Raw genomic sequence first — 16,829 nt, 5'->3', positions numbered from 1 at the left:
GTCATTACAGCATAGACGTTTTTCGTCGCGGCGAGAGCTTTTTACGAAATTTCAGTCACCAACTTTCTCTTCCGAATGCGAAAATATTTTGTTGAGCCCAACCTACATAGGTAGGAATGATCATCAAAATAAAATAAGAGAAATCAGAGCTCGAACAGAAAGGTTTAGGTGTTCGTTTTTCCCGCTCGCTGTTCGGGAGTGGAATAGTAGAGAGATAGTATGATTGTGGTTCGATGAACCCTCTGCCAAGCACTTAAATGTGAATTGCAGAGTAGTCATGTAGATGTAGACCATGGCTGCGGTTACCCTTGACGCTGCATCACAGACAGGAGCATCTGCGATGGTGTACTCAACGACAAACCTGGGTGCAGAATGGCAAAACGTCATTTTTTCGGATGAATCCAGGCTCTGTTTACAGCATCATCATGGTCGCATCTGTGTTTGACGACATCGAGGTGAACGCACATTGGAAGCGTGTATTCGTCATCGCCATACTGGCGTATTTCCCTGCGTGATGGTATGGTGTGCCATTGGTTACACGTCTCGGTCACCTCTTGTTCGCATTGACGGAACTTTGAACAGTGGGCGTTACATTACAGATGTGTTACGACCTGTGGCTCTCCCCTTAATTCGATCCCTGCGAAACCCTACATTTCAGCAGGATAATGCACGACCGCATGTTGCAGGTCCGGTACGGGCCTTTCTGGATACAGAAAATGGTCGACTGCTGCCCTGGCCAGCACATTCTCCAGATGTCTCACCAACTGAAAAATTATGGGCAATGGTGGCCGAGCAACTGGCTCGTCACAACACGCCAGTCACTACTCTTGATGAACTGTGGTATCGTGTTGAAGCTGCCTGGTCAGTTGTACTTACACACGCCATGCAAGCTCTGTTTGGCTCAATGCCCAGGCGTATCAGGGCCGTTCTTGCGGCCAGAGGTGGTTTTTCTGCGTACCGCTTTCTCAGGATCTAAGAACCCAAATAGCGTGAAAATGTAATCACATTCTAGTATAATATATTTGTCGAATGAATACCCGTTTATCATCTGCATTTCTTCTTGGTGTAGGAATTTTAATGGCCAGTAGTGTAGTTTATTACAACCTCTGTTTTTTAGAGGGTGCCTGGTCTGATGTGTTCTTGCCAGCTTCAGTTTTAATGTAATATAAGTATCTAGTCATTCTGTATGGTGATGGTAACGAATCAGTGAATTTTCATCCACAGGCCGCTTCTGAAGGAAGTGAAGAAGTCCTCGGAGACGCGAGTAGTCCTGGACTGTGAGCCGGACCTCATACTGGACGTTCTGCGCCAGGCAGACGAGGTCAAACTGATGCATGTTTACCAGTCATTTTTCATCACTTCTCTGGTGAGACATCATGGAGTCTGAAACATATCAGAGTATCTACAAGCGTGTGCAAAATTAAAGGGCGAAAGTATTACTCGATGAAATTTGGACAATATATGTAAAGAGCTACTACAGCATGGGGCAGAAGGCAACTGAAAGAAATACGCAAAGAGACAAACAGAAATGACACTTTTATTCAAAGATAAAAATTACGTTGGAGTCACAACGATTTATGACGGTCCCCTGGACATGACAAAAGGTGGGACATGGTTCTTCATAGGGTGTGTGGTCACTGTGGACGGCAGTGTATCATGTTCTGTAATGTGCCTGCATGCTGGCCACAAGGTTGGTAAGGAGTTCTTATGGTAGGGTCCCCATGCTTCCAGCCACTCGGTTGCCTATTGCTGGATGCTCATTGCTACATGTGGACGTAGTGGACCACACAATTGTTCGATGTGATTGACGTTGGGGAAGGGCAGGGCAGTCCATTCACCGAATATCCTCTCCTTCCAAGTGCTTCTACACCTGCGGTGTTCGATGCGACCGCGCATTCTCATCAACAAATATGATAGCATAGGCGAAAGACGCACATGGGCAAGGAGTACAGTGTCACAATAGTTCCGGCGTAAAGTCAAGCGCCGGGACGCCAGTTGGGAACATTAGAGCATAGAGGGTCGTGAAGAAAACGTCAGCCAATAGCACGCTCACCGACCCCTCTCTGGGATGACATCACAACAGCAGCGGCCTCTAGACGAAATGAACATAAGCGCCACTCCGAATTGACAGTGCCCAGTTCTACAGAAGCATCCACTGTATTACTTGACTTGTATTGGAAACGATGTACTGAAGGACACTGATTATATTTCGTGTCACCCTTTTCTGGCGACACATCTTTGTTTCTGAAAATCAAGTGCTGTCATTTATTGTTGTTGTTGATGTGGTCTTCAGTCCTGAGACTGGTTTGATGCAGCTCTCCGTGCTACTCTATCCTGTGCAAGCTTCTTCATCTCCCAATACCTACTGCGAACTACATCCTTCTGAATCTGTTTAGTGTATTCATCTCTTGGTCTTCTTCTACGATTGTTACCCTGCACACTGCCCTCCAATACTAAATCGGTGATCCCTTGATGCCTCAGAATATGCCCTACCAACCGATCCCTTCTTATAATCAAGTTGTGCCACAAATATCTCTTCTCTCCAATTCTAGTCAATACCTCCTCATTAGTTATGTGATCTACCTATCTAATCTTCAGCATTCTTCTGTAGCACCACATTTCAAAAGCTTCTATTCTCTTCTTGTCTAAACTATTTATCGTCCCCGTTTCACTTGCACACATGGCTACACTCCACACAAATCCTTTCAAAACCGACTTCCTGACACTTAAATCTATACTCAATGTTAAAAAATATCTCTTCTTCAGAAACTCTTTCCTTGCCATTGCCAGTTTACACTTTATATCCTCTCTACTTCGACCATCATCAGTTATTTTGCTCCCCAAATAGCAAAACTCATTTACTACTTTAAGCCTCTCATTTCCTAATCTAATTCCCGCAGCATCACTCAATTTAATTGGACTACATTCCACTATCCTCGTTTTGATTCTATTGATGTTCATCTTATATCCTCTTTTCAAGACACTGTCCATTCAGTTCAGCTGCTCTTCCAGGTCCTTTGCTGTCTCTGACAGAATTACAATGTCATCGGCGAACCTCTAAGTTTTTATTTCTTCTCCACGGATTTTAATTCCTAGTCCGAGTTTTTCTTTTGTTTCCTTTACTGCTCACTCAATATACAGATTGAATAACATCAGGGATAGGCTACAACCCTGTCTCAGTCCCTTCCCAATCACTGCTTCCCTTTCATGCCCCTCGACTCATATAACTGTCATCTGGTTTCTGTACAAATTGTAAATAGCCTTTCGCACCCTGTATTTTACCTCTGATACCTTCAGAATTGGAAATATTGTATTCCAGTCAACATTGTAACAAGCTTTCTCTAAGTCTACAAATGCTAGAAATGTAGGTTTACCTTTCCTTCGTGTATCTTCTAAGGTAAGTCGTAGGGTCAGTATTGCGTCCCGTGTTCCATCATTTCTACGGAATCCAAACTGATCTTCCCGGAGGTCGGCTTCTGCCAGTTTTTCCATTCGTCGTGTCAGTATTTTGCAGCCATGGCTTATTAAACTGATTGTTCGGTAATTGTCACATCTGTCAACACCTGCTTTCTTTAGGATTGGAATTTTATATTCTTCTTGAAGTCTAAGGGTATTTCGCCTGTCTCATACATCTTGCTCACTAGATGGTAGAGTTTTATTAGGTCTGGCTCTCCCAAGGCTGTCAGTAGTTCTAAGGGAATGTTGTCTACTCCCGGGACCATGTTTCGACTTAGATCTTTCAATGTTATGTCAAACTCTTCACGCAGTATCATATTTCATATTTCGTCTTCATCCACATTCTCTTCCATTTCTAAATTATTGTCCTCAAGAACATCGCCCTTGTATAGACCCTCTATATACTCCTTCCACCTTTCTGCTTTCCCTTCTTTGTTTAGAACTGTGCTTCCACCTGAGCTCTTGATATTCATGCGAGTGGTTCTCTTTTCTCCAAAGGTCTCTCTAATTTTCCTGTAGGCAGTATCTATCTTACCCCTAGTGATATGTGCCTCTACATCCTTACATTTGTCCTCTATCCATCCCTACTTGGCCATTTTGTACTTATTGTCGATCTCATTTTTGAGATGCTTGTATTCCTTTTTGTCTGATTCATTTACTGCATTTTTATATTTTCTCATTTCAACAATTAAATACATTATCTCTTCTGTTACCCAAGGGTTTCTATAAGCTTTCGCCTTTTTACCTACTTCATCCTGTGCTGCCTTTACAACTTCTTCCCTCAGAGTTACCCATTCTTCTTCTACTGTATTTTCCCCCATTCCTGTCAATTGTTCCCTTACGCTCTTCCTGAAACTCTGTACAACCTCTGGTTCTTTCAGTTTATCTAGGTCCCATCTCCTTAAATTCCCACCTTTTTGCAGTTTCTTCAGTTTTAATCTACAGTTGATAACCAATAGATCGTGGTCTGAGTCCACATCTGCCCCTGGAATTGTCTTACAATTTAAAACCTGGTTCCTAAATCTCTGTCTTACCATTATATAATCTATCTGAACCTTCTAGTATCTCCAGAGTTCTTCCATGTATACAATCTTCTTTCATGATTCGTGAACCAAGTGTTAGCTATGATTAAGTTGTGCTCTGTGCAAAATTCTACCAGGCGGCTTCCTCTTGCATTTCTTAGCCGCAATCCATATTCACCTACTACGTTTCCTTCACTTCCTTTTCCTAGTATCGAGTTCCAGTCATCCATGACTATTAAATTTTCGCTTCCCTTCACTATCTGAATAAGTTCTTTTACCTCATTGTAGATTTCATCAATCTCTTCGTCATCTGTGGAGCTAGTTGGCATATAAACTTGTACTATTGAGGCAGGCGTGGGCTTCGTATCTATGTTGGCCACAATAATGTGTTCACTATGCTGTTTGTTGTAGCTTACCCGCATTCCTATTTTCCTACTTATTATTAAACCTACTACTGCATTACCCCTACTTGATTTTGTTTTTATAACCCTGTATTCACTTGACCAGAAGTGTTGTTCCTCCTGCCACCGTACTTCACTAATTCCTACTATTTCTAACTTTAACTTATCCATTTCCATTTTTAAATTTTCTAACCTACCTGCCCGATTAAGGGATCTGATATTCCACGCTCCGATCTGTAGAACGCCAGTTTTCTTTCTCCTGATAACAACGTCCTCCTGAGCAGTCCCCGCCCGGAGGTCCGAATGGGGGACTATTTTACCTCCGGAATATTTTACCCAAGAGGACGTCATCATCATTTAACCATACAGTGAAGCTGCATGTCCCCGGGAAAAATTACGGCTGTAGTTTCCCCTGCTTTCAGTACCAGCACAGCAAGGCCGTTTTGATTAGTGTTACAAGGACAGATCAGTCAATCATCCAGACTGTTGCCTCTGCAACAACTGAAAAGGCTGCTGCTCCTTTATTATCTGTTATACAATTTTCTTGAATTGTGTCTAGCGATTCAAGGAAGCAGGTTCCCAAGGCACCCCTTTTTGAAGAGTAGGCAGGATAAAACAACAATAACGTAACCGTGTTCAAAGATTTCGTGGTCAGTACGCCCATGCCACAATCCACTCTCCCCACTACACCGTAACATCTGGACAAACAAAATCAACATGTTAGAGACGATGCTGGACTTCGTCACATATGGCGAGAGGTGAGAACACATAATGCACCGCGAAACATTGTCACACATGAACGCTTTTATGATCCAGGTGTTATGTAGGGAGGCGTAATGTTGCACGGGCGTACTTGCCTCCAAATCTTTGAACACGGGTCACTCACCGGTCAGTGTTATTGTGACTCTGTACTCCTTCCCAAGTGCGTTTTCCCAGGAATGCATTCGGCCCTGACTCTACTTTTATGCATGACTATGGCGACCACATCGAACAGCGCAGGCGGAGGAGTTCTTGGAACGAGAGAATATTCGGCGAATGGACTTGCCTGTCCGCTCCAGTACATAAATCCCACTGATGACGTGTGGTACGCAGTGGGAAGACGTATTGCAGCACGTGTGTCTGACCACCGACCATCCAGCACTTGTCAACCGTGATGTTGGAAAAATGGAACGCTCTACCACAAGAAGTGCTTACCAAACCTGTGAACAACATGGGAGTACGTTGTAGAGCTTTCAATGCCGTCCGTGCTGATCAAACTCCCTAATAAGAAGCATGCACAGCCTTTTGAAATATTAGGTGACTATTACAAATCGTGGCCACTTTCCTGTAAATACTGTCTTCAATAAAAGTGTCTTTTCTGTTGATCTCACTACGTATTTCTTTCTATTGTCTTCTCCACTCTAGTGTACTGTACTCTGCTGCACTGTACTACACTGTAGCAGGTCTTACGTATGGTCCGAGTTTCATAGAGCTATGTACTCGGCATTGACACATCATGCGAAAGTTACTTTCATTTTTAAGTTTTGCACACCAGTGTATTTAGGAAATGAAATATTCTTTATTTCACAAACACAAATATTGCACTTTTCAATTACAGATATAATGTTGTGCAGCCTATTATTTATACAGACAGTTTACTATAATCAGCCAACATATTATGACGTGAAACTTCCTGGCAGATTAAAACTGCGTGCCCGACCGAGACTCGAACTCGCGATCTTTGCCTTTCGCGGGCAAGTGCTCTACCAACTGAGCTACCGAAGCACGAATCACGCCCGCTACTCACAGCTTTACTTCTGCCAGTACCTCGTCTCCTACCTTCCAAACTTTACAGAAGCTCTCCTGCGAACCTTGCAGAACTAGCACTCCTGAAAGAAAGGGTATTGCGGAGACATGGCTTAGCCAAAGCCTGGGGGATGTTTCCAGAATGACATTTTCACTCGGTCGGGCACACAGTTTTAATCTTCCAGGAAGTTTCATATCAGCGCACACTCCGCTGCAGAGTGAAATTCTCATTCTGGAAACATCCCCCAGGCTGTGGCTAAGCCACGTCTCCGCAATATCCTTTCTTTCAGGAGTGCTAGTTCTGCAAGGTTCGCAGGAGAGCTTCTGTAAATTTTGGAAGGTAGGAGACGGATACTGGCAGAAGTAAAGCTGTGAGTACGGCGCGTGAGTCGTGCTTCGGTAGCTCAGTTGGTAGAGCACTCGCCCGCAAAAGGCAAAGATCCCGAGTTCGAGTCTCGGCGGGCACACAGTTTTAATCTGCCAGGAAGTTTCATATCAGCGCACACTCCGCTGCAGAGTGAAAATCTCATTCTGGAAATATTATGACGTCTTCGTAGTTATTAGAATAAGCATTACTCTCTCACTTGAACTGCTGCTGACGGGAAAGTTTTTGAAACATGCTGAAGATTCAGAGAAATCATACGGTTGACTATAAATCCAAAGAATAGCTGATGAACAAGGGTGCGATCGGTATGGCAGCTGCGAGTACCACAGCAACGTCAGTGCTCATCTGATGTTGTTATACTGCTATCATTAGCTTTTATCTAAAGAGACTGAACTCCGTCACATCACAAGGTGGGAACAATCGAGATTTGCCACCTCTGTAAAAGTGAATCGTCAACAAGTAGTGGCGAAACAGATGAAAAATACATCTTGCTGAATTTACAGTATCATAGCTTGTGACTGTTGTCGGCGCAGAAGGTTCGTGTTTGGAACATGGAACGACGGATACGAGTTGTCTAGTGTGATTAATCAGATTCCTGTTACGTCACATATACAGCGTGGTCAAAAATAGTCCGAAAAGCTTGTTATGGTGTTGAAGGTGACGATGTGCTGATAAATAACCGTTAATGAAAAAATTCTACCTGTTGCGCCGTTTTCGAGTTACTTATGTTGAAGTTAACCTATCAGGTAGTCGAGCGAACAAATTCAAGCAGCCTGCAAAAGGCAGTGTCACCTAACATGTTCTCAAACCAAACAAACGGCGCATTTGCTCACCTACCATAAATTTATCACTTCAGAACAAAGCACATTTCAACTAGTAATGGGCATAGTAACAAGTGGTAGCTCAAGAACCCACAGATTTCTGTGCATTACCGCATTTTAGAGCATGCGAGTGCTTCAGTTTGCGTTCCCAATAACCTGATTGGCTAACTTCAATGCTAAATGACTCGGAAACGGCGCAACTTATCGAATTTTTTTCTTAACAGTTATTTACCAGCACAACCTCTCCAACCCGATGTTCTTGCCCCAGTGGTAGCAGCGGTTTCCATCAGGTCCACAAAGTTAAGCGCTCTCAGGCTTGGCTACCACTTGGTTTGGTTATCGTCCGACTCTGCCAAGTGCTATTGGTAAGCGGGGTGCATTCAGCCCTTGTGAAGCCGATTGTGGAGCTACTTGACTGAGAAGTAGCGGCTTTTGTCACGGAAGCTGACAACGGCAGAGAGAGCTGTGTGTTGCCCACATGCCCTTCCATCCCTGCATCCAGTGACGCCTAACGGCTGAGAATGACACGGCGGTCGGTCGGTACCATTGAATCTTCCGAGTCCTGTTCGGACGGAGGAGACAACCTCTCCTGCAACACCCTTACAAACTTTGCAGGCTGTTTTTGACCACCCTGTACAGCCATATAACGCTGAGTTGTTAAGAGAGCCGTTGACTGATACTACACACTGACAGTGGCTATATCTAGTGGGGAACACATGGGTGTTCCACAAGACACTATGATACAGGAGCTCTTCTGTAGTATGAAGCACTGTTAGTAAGTGTTCTGAGAATTGAATGTCAGCTATACAGGACTTTTGTTTATATTGGTGGGGGCTATCAATTCTTGGTGTCTCTTTTCAGAATAAACGTTTTAGCACTATAGTTTGTAAATAATGTCTAAGTATAATTTTATGAATAACTAGCCAAGGTTACAATGTACATGGATGGAGTCTTCATCAGAGGAAAGACTTTACAAAAACTAAAAGAAATATTAAAAAAGATATTCTTCAAATTTTATAGGAACTGCGTAACAACGAATTTAGCAAACTCAGATTTGGTGAAAATGCGTATATTCGAGACACATAGTATCAATGTGAGGAAAATTAATTAATCCTGGAAGATGGAACGTATTTAGACTAACCAGTTCCAAGAAATAGGAAACAAATAAAACTTTTGTAATATTGTGTGTACAAACCTGGTGCAGAGACAACATACAGTAATGGAGAAGGAAGCTCTTGCTATCCAAAAAGTCATGCATTATCTGACTCACGCAATTACTGATAAAAGAGCTGAGTATCTACGATAGCTCTGCTATGAAAATGGCGTTTGCCATTCGAAATTACGCCACTGAAGGGATCCTATCTGCTGGTGAAGCATGTTTACGCTACCTAAATATGGTGATAAATTATGAAAATGGAAGTGAAACAACCTCAGCACGCTGTATTTATGGTAAATGATTGGGCATGTGGCATTACAACAGCGAAGAGCAAAGGAGTAAACGCAAAACAGCACATAATCCCGCAAGAGCTCTTGTATATGGTACCTAAGATTGTGAGAAAATAACTATGGTTGTGATACTGCTAATCTATCCCCATGAATTGCTTTTTGAGCATATGTATGAGAGCATAAAATATTTATATCTGCACCAAAAGACAACTTAACATGTCATTCATTTAGTTGTAGTTTTTCACAACGAACATGTAACAGAAAGTGCAAACTTTCAATGGAGGCATCGTTAGAGAAGAAATGCAAAGCTCTAGTATCACGTATGGCTATGACAAAGATAAAAAATTAGAGAGACCTTTAAAGAGAAAAATCCCTGTATGACTATTAAAAACTAGGATCCAAGTCAGTACTACGCAAAGGAGGAAAGGGTGATAGGGGGAAAGAATATGTTGAAAGGCTACGCAATGAAAACGATCATAAAGACAACATTATGTATAGGGAGGAAGAAATAGATTGATACGATGTGATATATCTGATTGTGCGAGAATAACTTGTCAAACACTGAGAGACTTTAGCCGAAATAAGGCACCTGTAGGAGGTGGTATTTCCTCAGAAAGATTAAGATCCTTGCAAGAACACTCCACGATAATATTATTTAACCTGGTATGCAAGATGCATGAGAGAACTGTAATACCCTCAGCCTTCAAGAAGAATATTCCAAAGAGAGCACGTGATGGCAGCTGTGAAAATTACAGAACCACCATTTTAAGAAGAAATGGTAGCAAAATACTGACACGAATTTTTCACAGAAGAATGGAAAAAACTGGTATGCTGACATCAGGGAAGGTCAGTTCATTTTTCAGAGAAACATAAGACCATACGAGGGAATACTGACCCTACGGTCTATGTTTGAAAATACACCGAAGAAAGTAAATCTTCCTTTAAACACATATAGATTTAGAGAAAGCTTTTGACAGGTTCGATGGGAATACACTCTTTTAAATACCGAATGTAGCAGGTATACAAAACTAGGACCGAATGATTGTCTGCTTGTCTAGAATTCTGCAGAATATAGACTACAGTTACAAGAGCCGAAGGACTCGAAAAGGAAGCAATAGGTTAGAAGGGAGTAAGACACTGTTGTAGCCTATGGGCGATGTTATTCAAGCTGTACCTTCAGCAAGCAGTACAGGAAACTAAGGAGATATTCAGAGGTAAATTAAAGAACAAGGAGAAGAAACAAAAATTTTGAGCGTTACCAATGATGTTACAATTCTGTCGAAAGCTGATGAAAAGCTGAATATCAACAACGGAATGTGGACGAATTAAATCAGGCTGTGCTAAAGGAATTAGATTAGGAAATGAGACACAGAAGCAGAAATTAATTTCTCTATTTAGGGAACAAATAACTGACAGTGGCTGTACTACAGAGAATATACAATGCAGACTAACAATAAACAGCAAGAAAACCGTTCCTCAAAAAGATATATCTGTTAACATACGATATAAATTTAAATGTTAGGAACTCTCTTCTGAAGGCATTTGTCTGGAGTGTACGATTGTGAAAAATGTACTACAAGAAAGACAAGAAAGGAATATAAGCTATTGCGATATAGTGCTACAAAAGAATGTTGAAAATTAGATGGGCAGATCAGATTACGAATGAGGAGGAACTGAACAGAATTGGGGAGAAAAGAAACTTTTGGCACAACTTGATTAAAAGAAGGGAACTGTTGTAAAGGGAGACCAGTGACTGACTACGTTAAGCAGGCTTTACTGGCTGTAGGCTACAGTAGTTACGCAGAGATGAACGACTTCACACAGGACAGACTAGCATAGAGCGCTGTATAAAATCAATCTTTGGAATGGATTCAAGAACAAGAACAACCACAAAAACAGCAACAGTAGAGTAATATTGTGCCAAAACTAAACGTGCTAGAAACTATACATACTAGAAAAAATTTATTCCGAGCAAAAGGCACTTTGAAGGGCCAATTACAATGATATCTTCAGTCATTACAAAATCCAACGAAAAACTATTTTAGATTGCCGTTTGTTAGGCAATTGTTTAATCTCATGGATCTTTTTGGAAATTCAATTTGAATATGGGTTGAATTTCCAAAAGAAATCCATGAGATTTAGCTATTACCTTACAAATGGCAATCTAAAATATCTTTTCGTTGGATTTTGTAGTGACTGGAGATAATTCTGTAGTCGGTCGTTCAAAGTGCCTTTTGCTCGGAAGAAATATCCATTTGTACACAAGTTCGTTATATTTTGAAATGAGGGCATAATACTGTAGCTACTGAATTAGTCAGTGTTTATTAATATGTAATATTTAATTCTTCCAATCATAAAGAAAATAAAATGGAGAACAATAATGAATATTCATAAAAATTTTTGTATGTCGTAAATTAGATGAATTGTAGACAGTTGCAGATAATCTAGTAGGTGTAGATTACCTTTCAATTTGTAATAGAGTACAGAGATATACAGTATTTGTAATCATTCACAGGATGCCCACACTGTAGACTACACGCAGTTCCTGAAGAGTGGAATAAATATCACAACGTTGCGTTTAATCCAACCCGAGCGGGAGTCCGTCATTAAGAAGATGCAAGACTTTACTTATGGAAAATATTACAACAGAGAACTCCTGAAGCCAGAGAGGATCAGGGTGAGCTACGTTCCGTTTGTCCCTTTCTCCGCCGCTTACCTTGTAGGTTTATATGCATAGCTGATATTAACCACTGTCATAATAAAGCTGTGGAGCTATTTACCAAAGTAATAATCATGTTTCAAAGGCATCACTTGTTACAATTAATTAAGAAAATGACTTTTTGTTGTTACCTACTTAGTTCTGACCACCATTAACTCATAACAGTTTGTCAAACAAACCTCATGTGAATATTGTTCTTGTGAGGAAACAGCATTTGAAAAGCATGGTGCCTCCGTTGCCTAAAAATGTACACAGTCGACGGTAATGTACTTTCATTGATTGGAAAAAAGATGATTCGCAAAAGATAGTTATATTAAGGCCAAAGTTATCACACATTCTTATTGGAATGGAGTAGATGGAGCAAGAGATGCTTACTCATTTTCCGTACAAGAAACAATCATTTTTGCATGGGAATAGTGCTATTGAAAAGAAGAAAATTTTTCTCTTGAGTGAAAGCACTTAGAAATTCTTCTTCTTACATTTTATTTTTTATGGTCACTTCAAGTCCTGTTCTATTCTCCTGCATCTTCCGCAGTCCTTCTGATACAGAATATGTTTTCAATCTTCATTTATTTTAAATGAAGACGTCGTTCTTTGCAATCATGAACAGCATCAAAGACCAAGAAACTCCGGGTCACAGAAAATTAGTAGCAGATAAGCCTAGAGAACGCGCTCTATGAGTATACATCAGTATTAAATTTCTTTTAGATTTACCCATATATACTCGAGAACGATGAAAATAGGACACAAGAGAAGAATATCGGTTCGAAATGAAATTTATTAGACACAGTGATACTGTGAGAGATTCACTTGATCCCAAAATCAAGACAAATAAATAAATACAGTGCGTCACAAATAGACAAATACAGTGCAACATCACTAACGCGTTGGACCACCTTTGCTTCAATACATGCCGCAACACGGTTCGGTATGGAATTGATGAGATGTCTGCAGTTGTCCTGAACCAGAATGGCCCACAACTCTTGGACAGCCACCTCCAAATCATTTACAGAGTGGCACGGCGGCTTCTGGCGTTTCAGCTGGTCCAAAATGTGCTCTGTAGGGGAAATTCCAGGGAGCGGCCAGCCATAGAAGATTCGGAACATGACGTAGGAAGTCTTAAGCAACTCGACCTGTATGTGGACGAGTGTATTCTTGCTGGAAATGTGCCCTTGGTTGACCATGCACGGAAGTTTCTACATCGGGCTGAAGTAAAACATCAACATAACTCTGGTCTGTTAAGGTTACATATGCCACAATTACAGGGGATCGGCTATCGTAGGCTATGGCCCCAGCTATGCGGACAGTGTGGCGCACGACAGCGTAGGTGGAACTGTATCGATTACCAGGCTGTCTCCACACCCGTATGTGGTTATCATCTCTCCCCAAAACGAATCGGGATTCGTCATTATACAACATGTTTTGCCAGTCTGTAGCAGTACACGCCGTTCTCGCTTGGCACTACTGTAGACGGAGTTCAAAAATGGTGCAAATGTCTCTGAGCACTATGGGACTTAACATCTGAGGTCATCAGTCCCGTAGAACTTGAACTACTTAAACCTAACTAACCTAAGGACATCATGCATATCCATGCCCGAGGCAGGATTCGAACCTGCGACCGTAGCGGTCGCGCGGTTCCAGACTGAAGCGCCTAGAACCGCTCGGCCACAAACGGCCGGCTGTAGACAGAATGGCCGATGTCTCTCTGCTAAGGGTAGCACACGACAAGGGCGCCTAGGTTGCAAATTCACATCCTCAGGCATGGTATGAGGAAAAACTGCAGCCGGTACATTTACTTTTATCAAGGTGCGAGCCACTGTAGGATCCCTGATTGCTTGCCTCACCATCCTTCGACCACCTCGCTTCGTCGTCTTCCTTGTCGCTCTAGATAAGGTACGTCGCACGTGGGTGCTATCTCGTGTCCAATGCTCCCAACATCGACTCATGGAACACTCCGAAGGATCGACCTTGCGAGCCACTTGACGTGTCGACTAGCCTGCTGTTTTCATGCCGCTAGGTAGACCCCTCTAAAACTGGCTTAACTGTGAGAAACGTCATCTAACACTTCCATGTGGAAGTGAAATGTGTCTTTCACTAGGGCCGTCCGTCGCGTAGACCGGTTGCCTGGTGCAAGTCCTTCCAGTTGACGCCACTTCGACGACTTGCATGTCGATGAGAATGGGATGATGATTAAGACAACACACCAGCCAGTCCCCGTGCTGGGAAAATCTCCGACCCGACGGGGAACAGAACCCGGTCCCCTTGCATGGCATTCTTCCGAGGTGACCACTCGACTATGGAGGTGGACATCCATTAGAATCGCCACGAGGTGCAGCTGTGCGGTCTAGGGCGCCTTCTTCACGGTTCGCGCGGCTCCCCCCGTCGGAGGTTCGAGTCCTCCCTCGGGCATGGGTGTGTGTGTGTTGTCCTTAGCCTAAGTTATATTAGGTAGTGTGTAAGCTTAGGAACCGATGAGCTCAGCAGTTTGGTCCCATAAGATCTTACCACAAATTTCCAAATTTTCCATTTAGAATTCAACAACTACTGACGTCCTCCTCGAATCAGGATGTGATTGTCACTTGAATGGCTCGCCCACTATGCGACTTTTAAATAGGTCGCTGTCCGACTGCAGCGCCACTGCAGGGTCTGTGGGCATGCGCACTGGCACCAAAACTGGACATTTTGGATATCTGACAGCACTGAACTTATCTCCGAAGTTTAGCCGTTGTACCGTTCTCCCCTCTGGGTGCGCTATTTTCAGTGTTCATGGGTGTTTGTATGAACTGTATCAAGATGGTGTAATTAAACCTTGTGCTATTCGGTTACTAGAGAGGTAGTAGTAAAGAAATCCGTTCCAAAATGTAATTACTGCGAACGTTCGCATTAGAAGAGAAAAACAATAGCTGTGAAGTGTTCTGACATTTAAACAGCTTTTATCGGATACGACATCGCAATCTATCTTATTAACGATTGGATTAGATAGCTGGGGTCATACAACAGTCTCGATCAAGTGGCGCTGTCAGGATATTCAGTGTTTTGAAAATACACATATGTATCTCAGTGGTATGTTTACATATTGTCCTGATTCCAGTGAAATTACGTAGATTCACGAAAACTGAACAGCATATGATGCTGGGTGACTAATGGATACGACTAGTCGGCATTTGATTCACTGTATGTATGAAACACTGCCTTGTTGGCATTATTATCTTCATATTCAACGCCATTACTGATACCGACTACTTCTCAAACACTGCTGTCGTTGGCGAACAAACATTTGCAAATCAGTCAGCTAGACACCTTGGGTAAAGTAGTATCTGAAGTTAATTCGAGAACTTTCAGATGCGTGTGTCACGAGACCATAAGCCATTCATCAACTATACCCGTGGAATATGAAATCAGTCACGAAACACCTTGTAATGATACATGAAAGGAAAAACAATACGTAACTTCATCAGTTGAACTACAGAGATATAGATTTTGAGATAGAGTACAGACTACATGGTTTGTCAGTAATAAGAATATAAAATATGCTTAGCACAAGTTGTGTTCACTGGAGTGACATAGCTGTGAAAAGTATCTTCGTACATCGACAGTATCAAGGTAGGAACTCCGAAGATCGGATGATGAGAGCGATCATCTGTCAAAACAGGTCATTGTGGAATAAATTATTATCCAGTGATCTTGGCTGCAGATGAAATTTCTTTTCATTAGTTCAACAGATGGCTCCAAACACATACCATGTCTAGTACCTTCCACCGCGGAAGTCGAACACGCGGCAGAACAAATGGACGTGGTCAGCCCATAGACGGCTCCGCCTCCACGGCGGATATTCCGCGCAGCGGCTCTCGCGCAACGAGAGTGTCACCGCTAAGCCACTTGCAGACAGCGGCCAATAGCCGCTCCCTCCGGTTCCGTATATAGGGACCCGCTCTGTCCTAGTCCAGCATCTAGGGGGTTGGATCCCTTCCTTCGAAAGCGTCAGATTGCAAAGCCTGGGCTACTCTCAGAGTGGAATCTTCGTCTTCGAAGATTGTGTCTGTCTGTCTGCCCGCCGCTTGATGCTGTAACTGTTCGTTCTTCCGTCCGTCCGCTTGCCTGCTCGTTGTCCATCGCCGTCATCGTAACCGCCGCCGCCGCCGCCGTCGTAACCGCCGCCGCCGCCGCCGCCGCTGCTGCTTGCTGTCCGTCCGTCTGTTCGTCGCCGACCATCTCTGACGCCGCCGCCTCCGCCGCCTGCTGCACGTCCGTCTGTCCGTCACTGTTCGTCTGCAACGAGTACTCCCACCTCCACTGTCATCTACACCTCCCCCTTCCCCTCTCCCACAGTCACTTCCTAGAGTGCCGCCCCTGGCCTCCCTCCTTACACCTCCCCTTCCCTTCCCCCACTTACCCATCCCCCTTTCTCCTCCCCTGCTGTATACCCACACCTCTACACCCTTCCTCCAGCCTCCACACCCTCAACAGCTCCCACTACTACCCCCAACCCCAACCCCTCTTTCACCCACCCCGTCGCTTCGTCATCTGCATCTCCCGCACGCATCACGTCGCGCCGAGCCACCATCACCACCACTGAACCGGCTGCTTCTCCCGGCGCCTCCACTTCGCCACAGGGATCTGCCACCCGCCACCCCCCTCTCCTCCCCGTCCCTCTCCCCTCCTCCCAGCCTCCAGTCTCCAAAAAACCCCAAAAGCGCGTCATTACTGACTCTGCCCCCGCCGCTTCCCACAAAAAGTCAACACCGCCTCCCCCTCCCCCTGCCGTCTCCATGGACACCACCCCTCCTCCTGCCA

The 16,829-nt window shown here is 43.5% G+C and overlaps 1 protein-coding gene across 1 annotated transcript in view; it reads left to right on the top strand.

Moving 5' to 3' along the window:
• The window catches only part of LOC126298247 (glutamate receptor ionotropic, kainate 2-like), a 415,381-nt gene that overhangs the window by 102,646 nt on the left and 295,906 nt on the right, over positions 1-16,829 (top strand). The window contains exons 4-5 of the mRNA XM_049989551.1: positions 1,225-1,366; positions 11,832-11,993. Of these exons, the coding sequence (XP_049845508.1) occupies positions 1,225-1,366; positions 11,832-11,993 (304 nt within the window). The remainder of the gene's footprint in view (positions 1-1,224; positions 1,367-11,831; positions 11,994-16,829) is intronic.

This window comes from Schistocerca gregaria, chromosome X, assembly GCF_023897955.1.
Source record: "Schistocerca gregaria isolate iqSchGreg1 chromosome X, iqSchGreg1.2, whole genome shotgun sequence".
Lineage (NCBI taxonomy): Eukaryota > Metazoa > Arthropoda > Insecta > Orthoptera > Acrididae > Schistocerca > Schistocerca gregaria.
The sequence above is the reverse complement of the archived record's forward strand: the minus strand, read 5'-3'. Positions and strand labels throughout refer to the sequence as shown.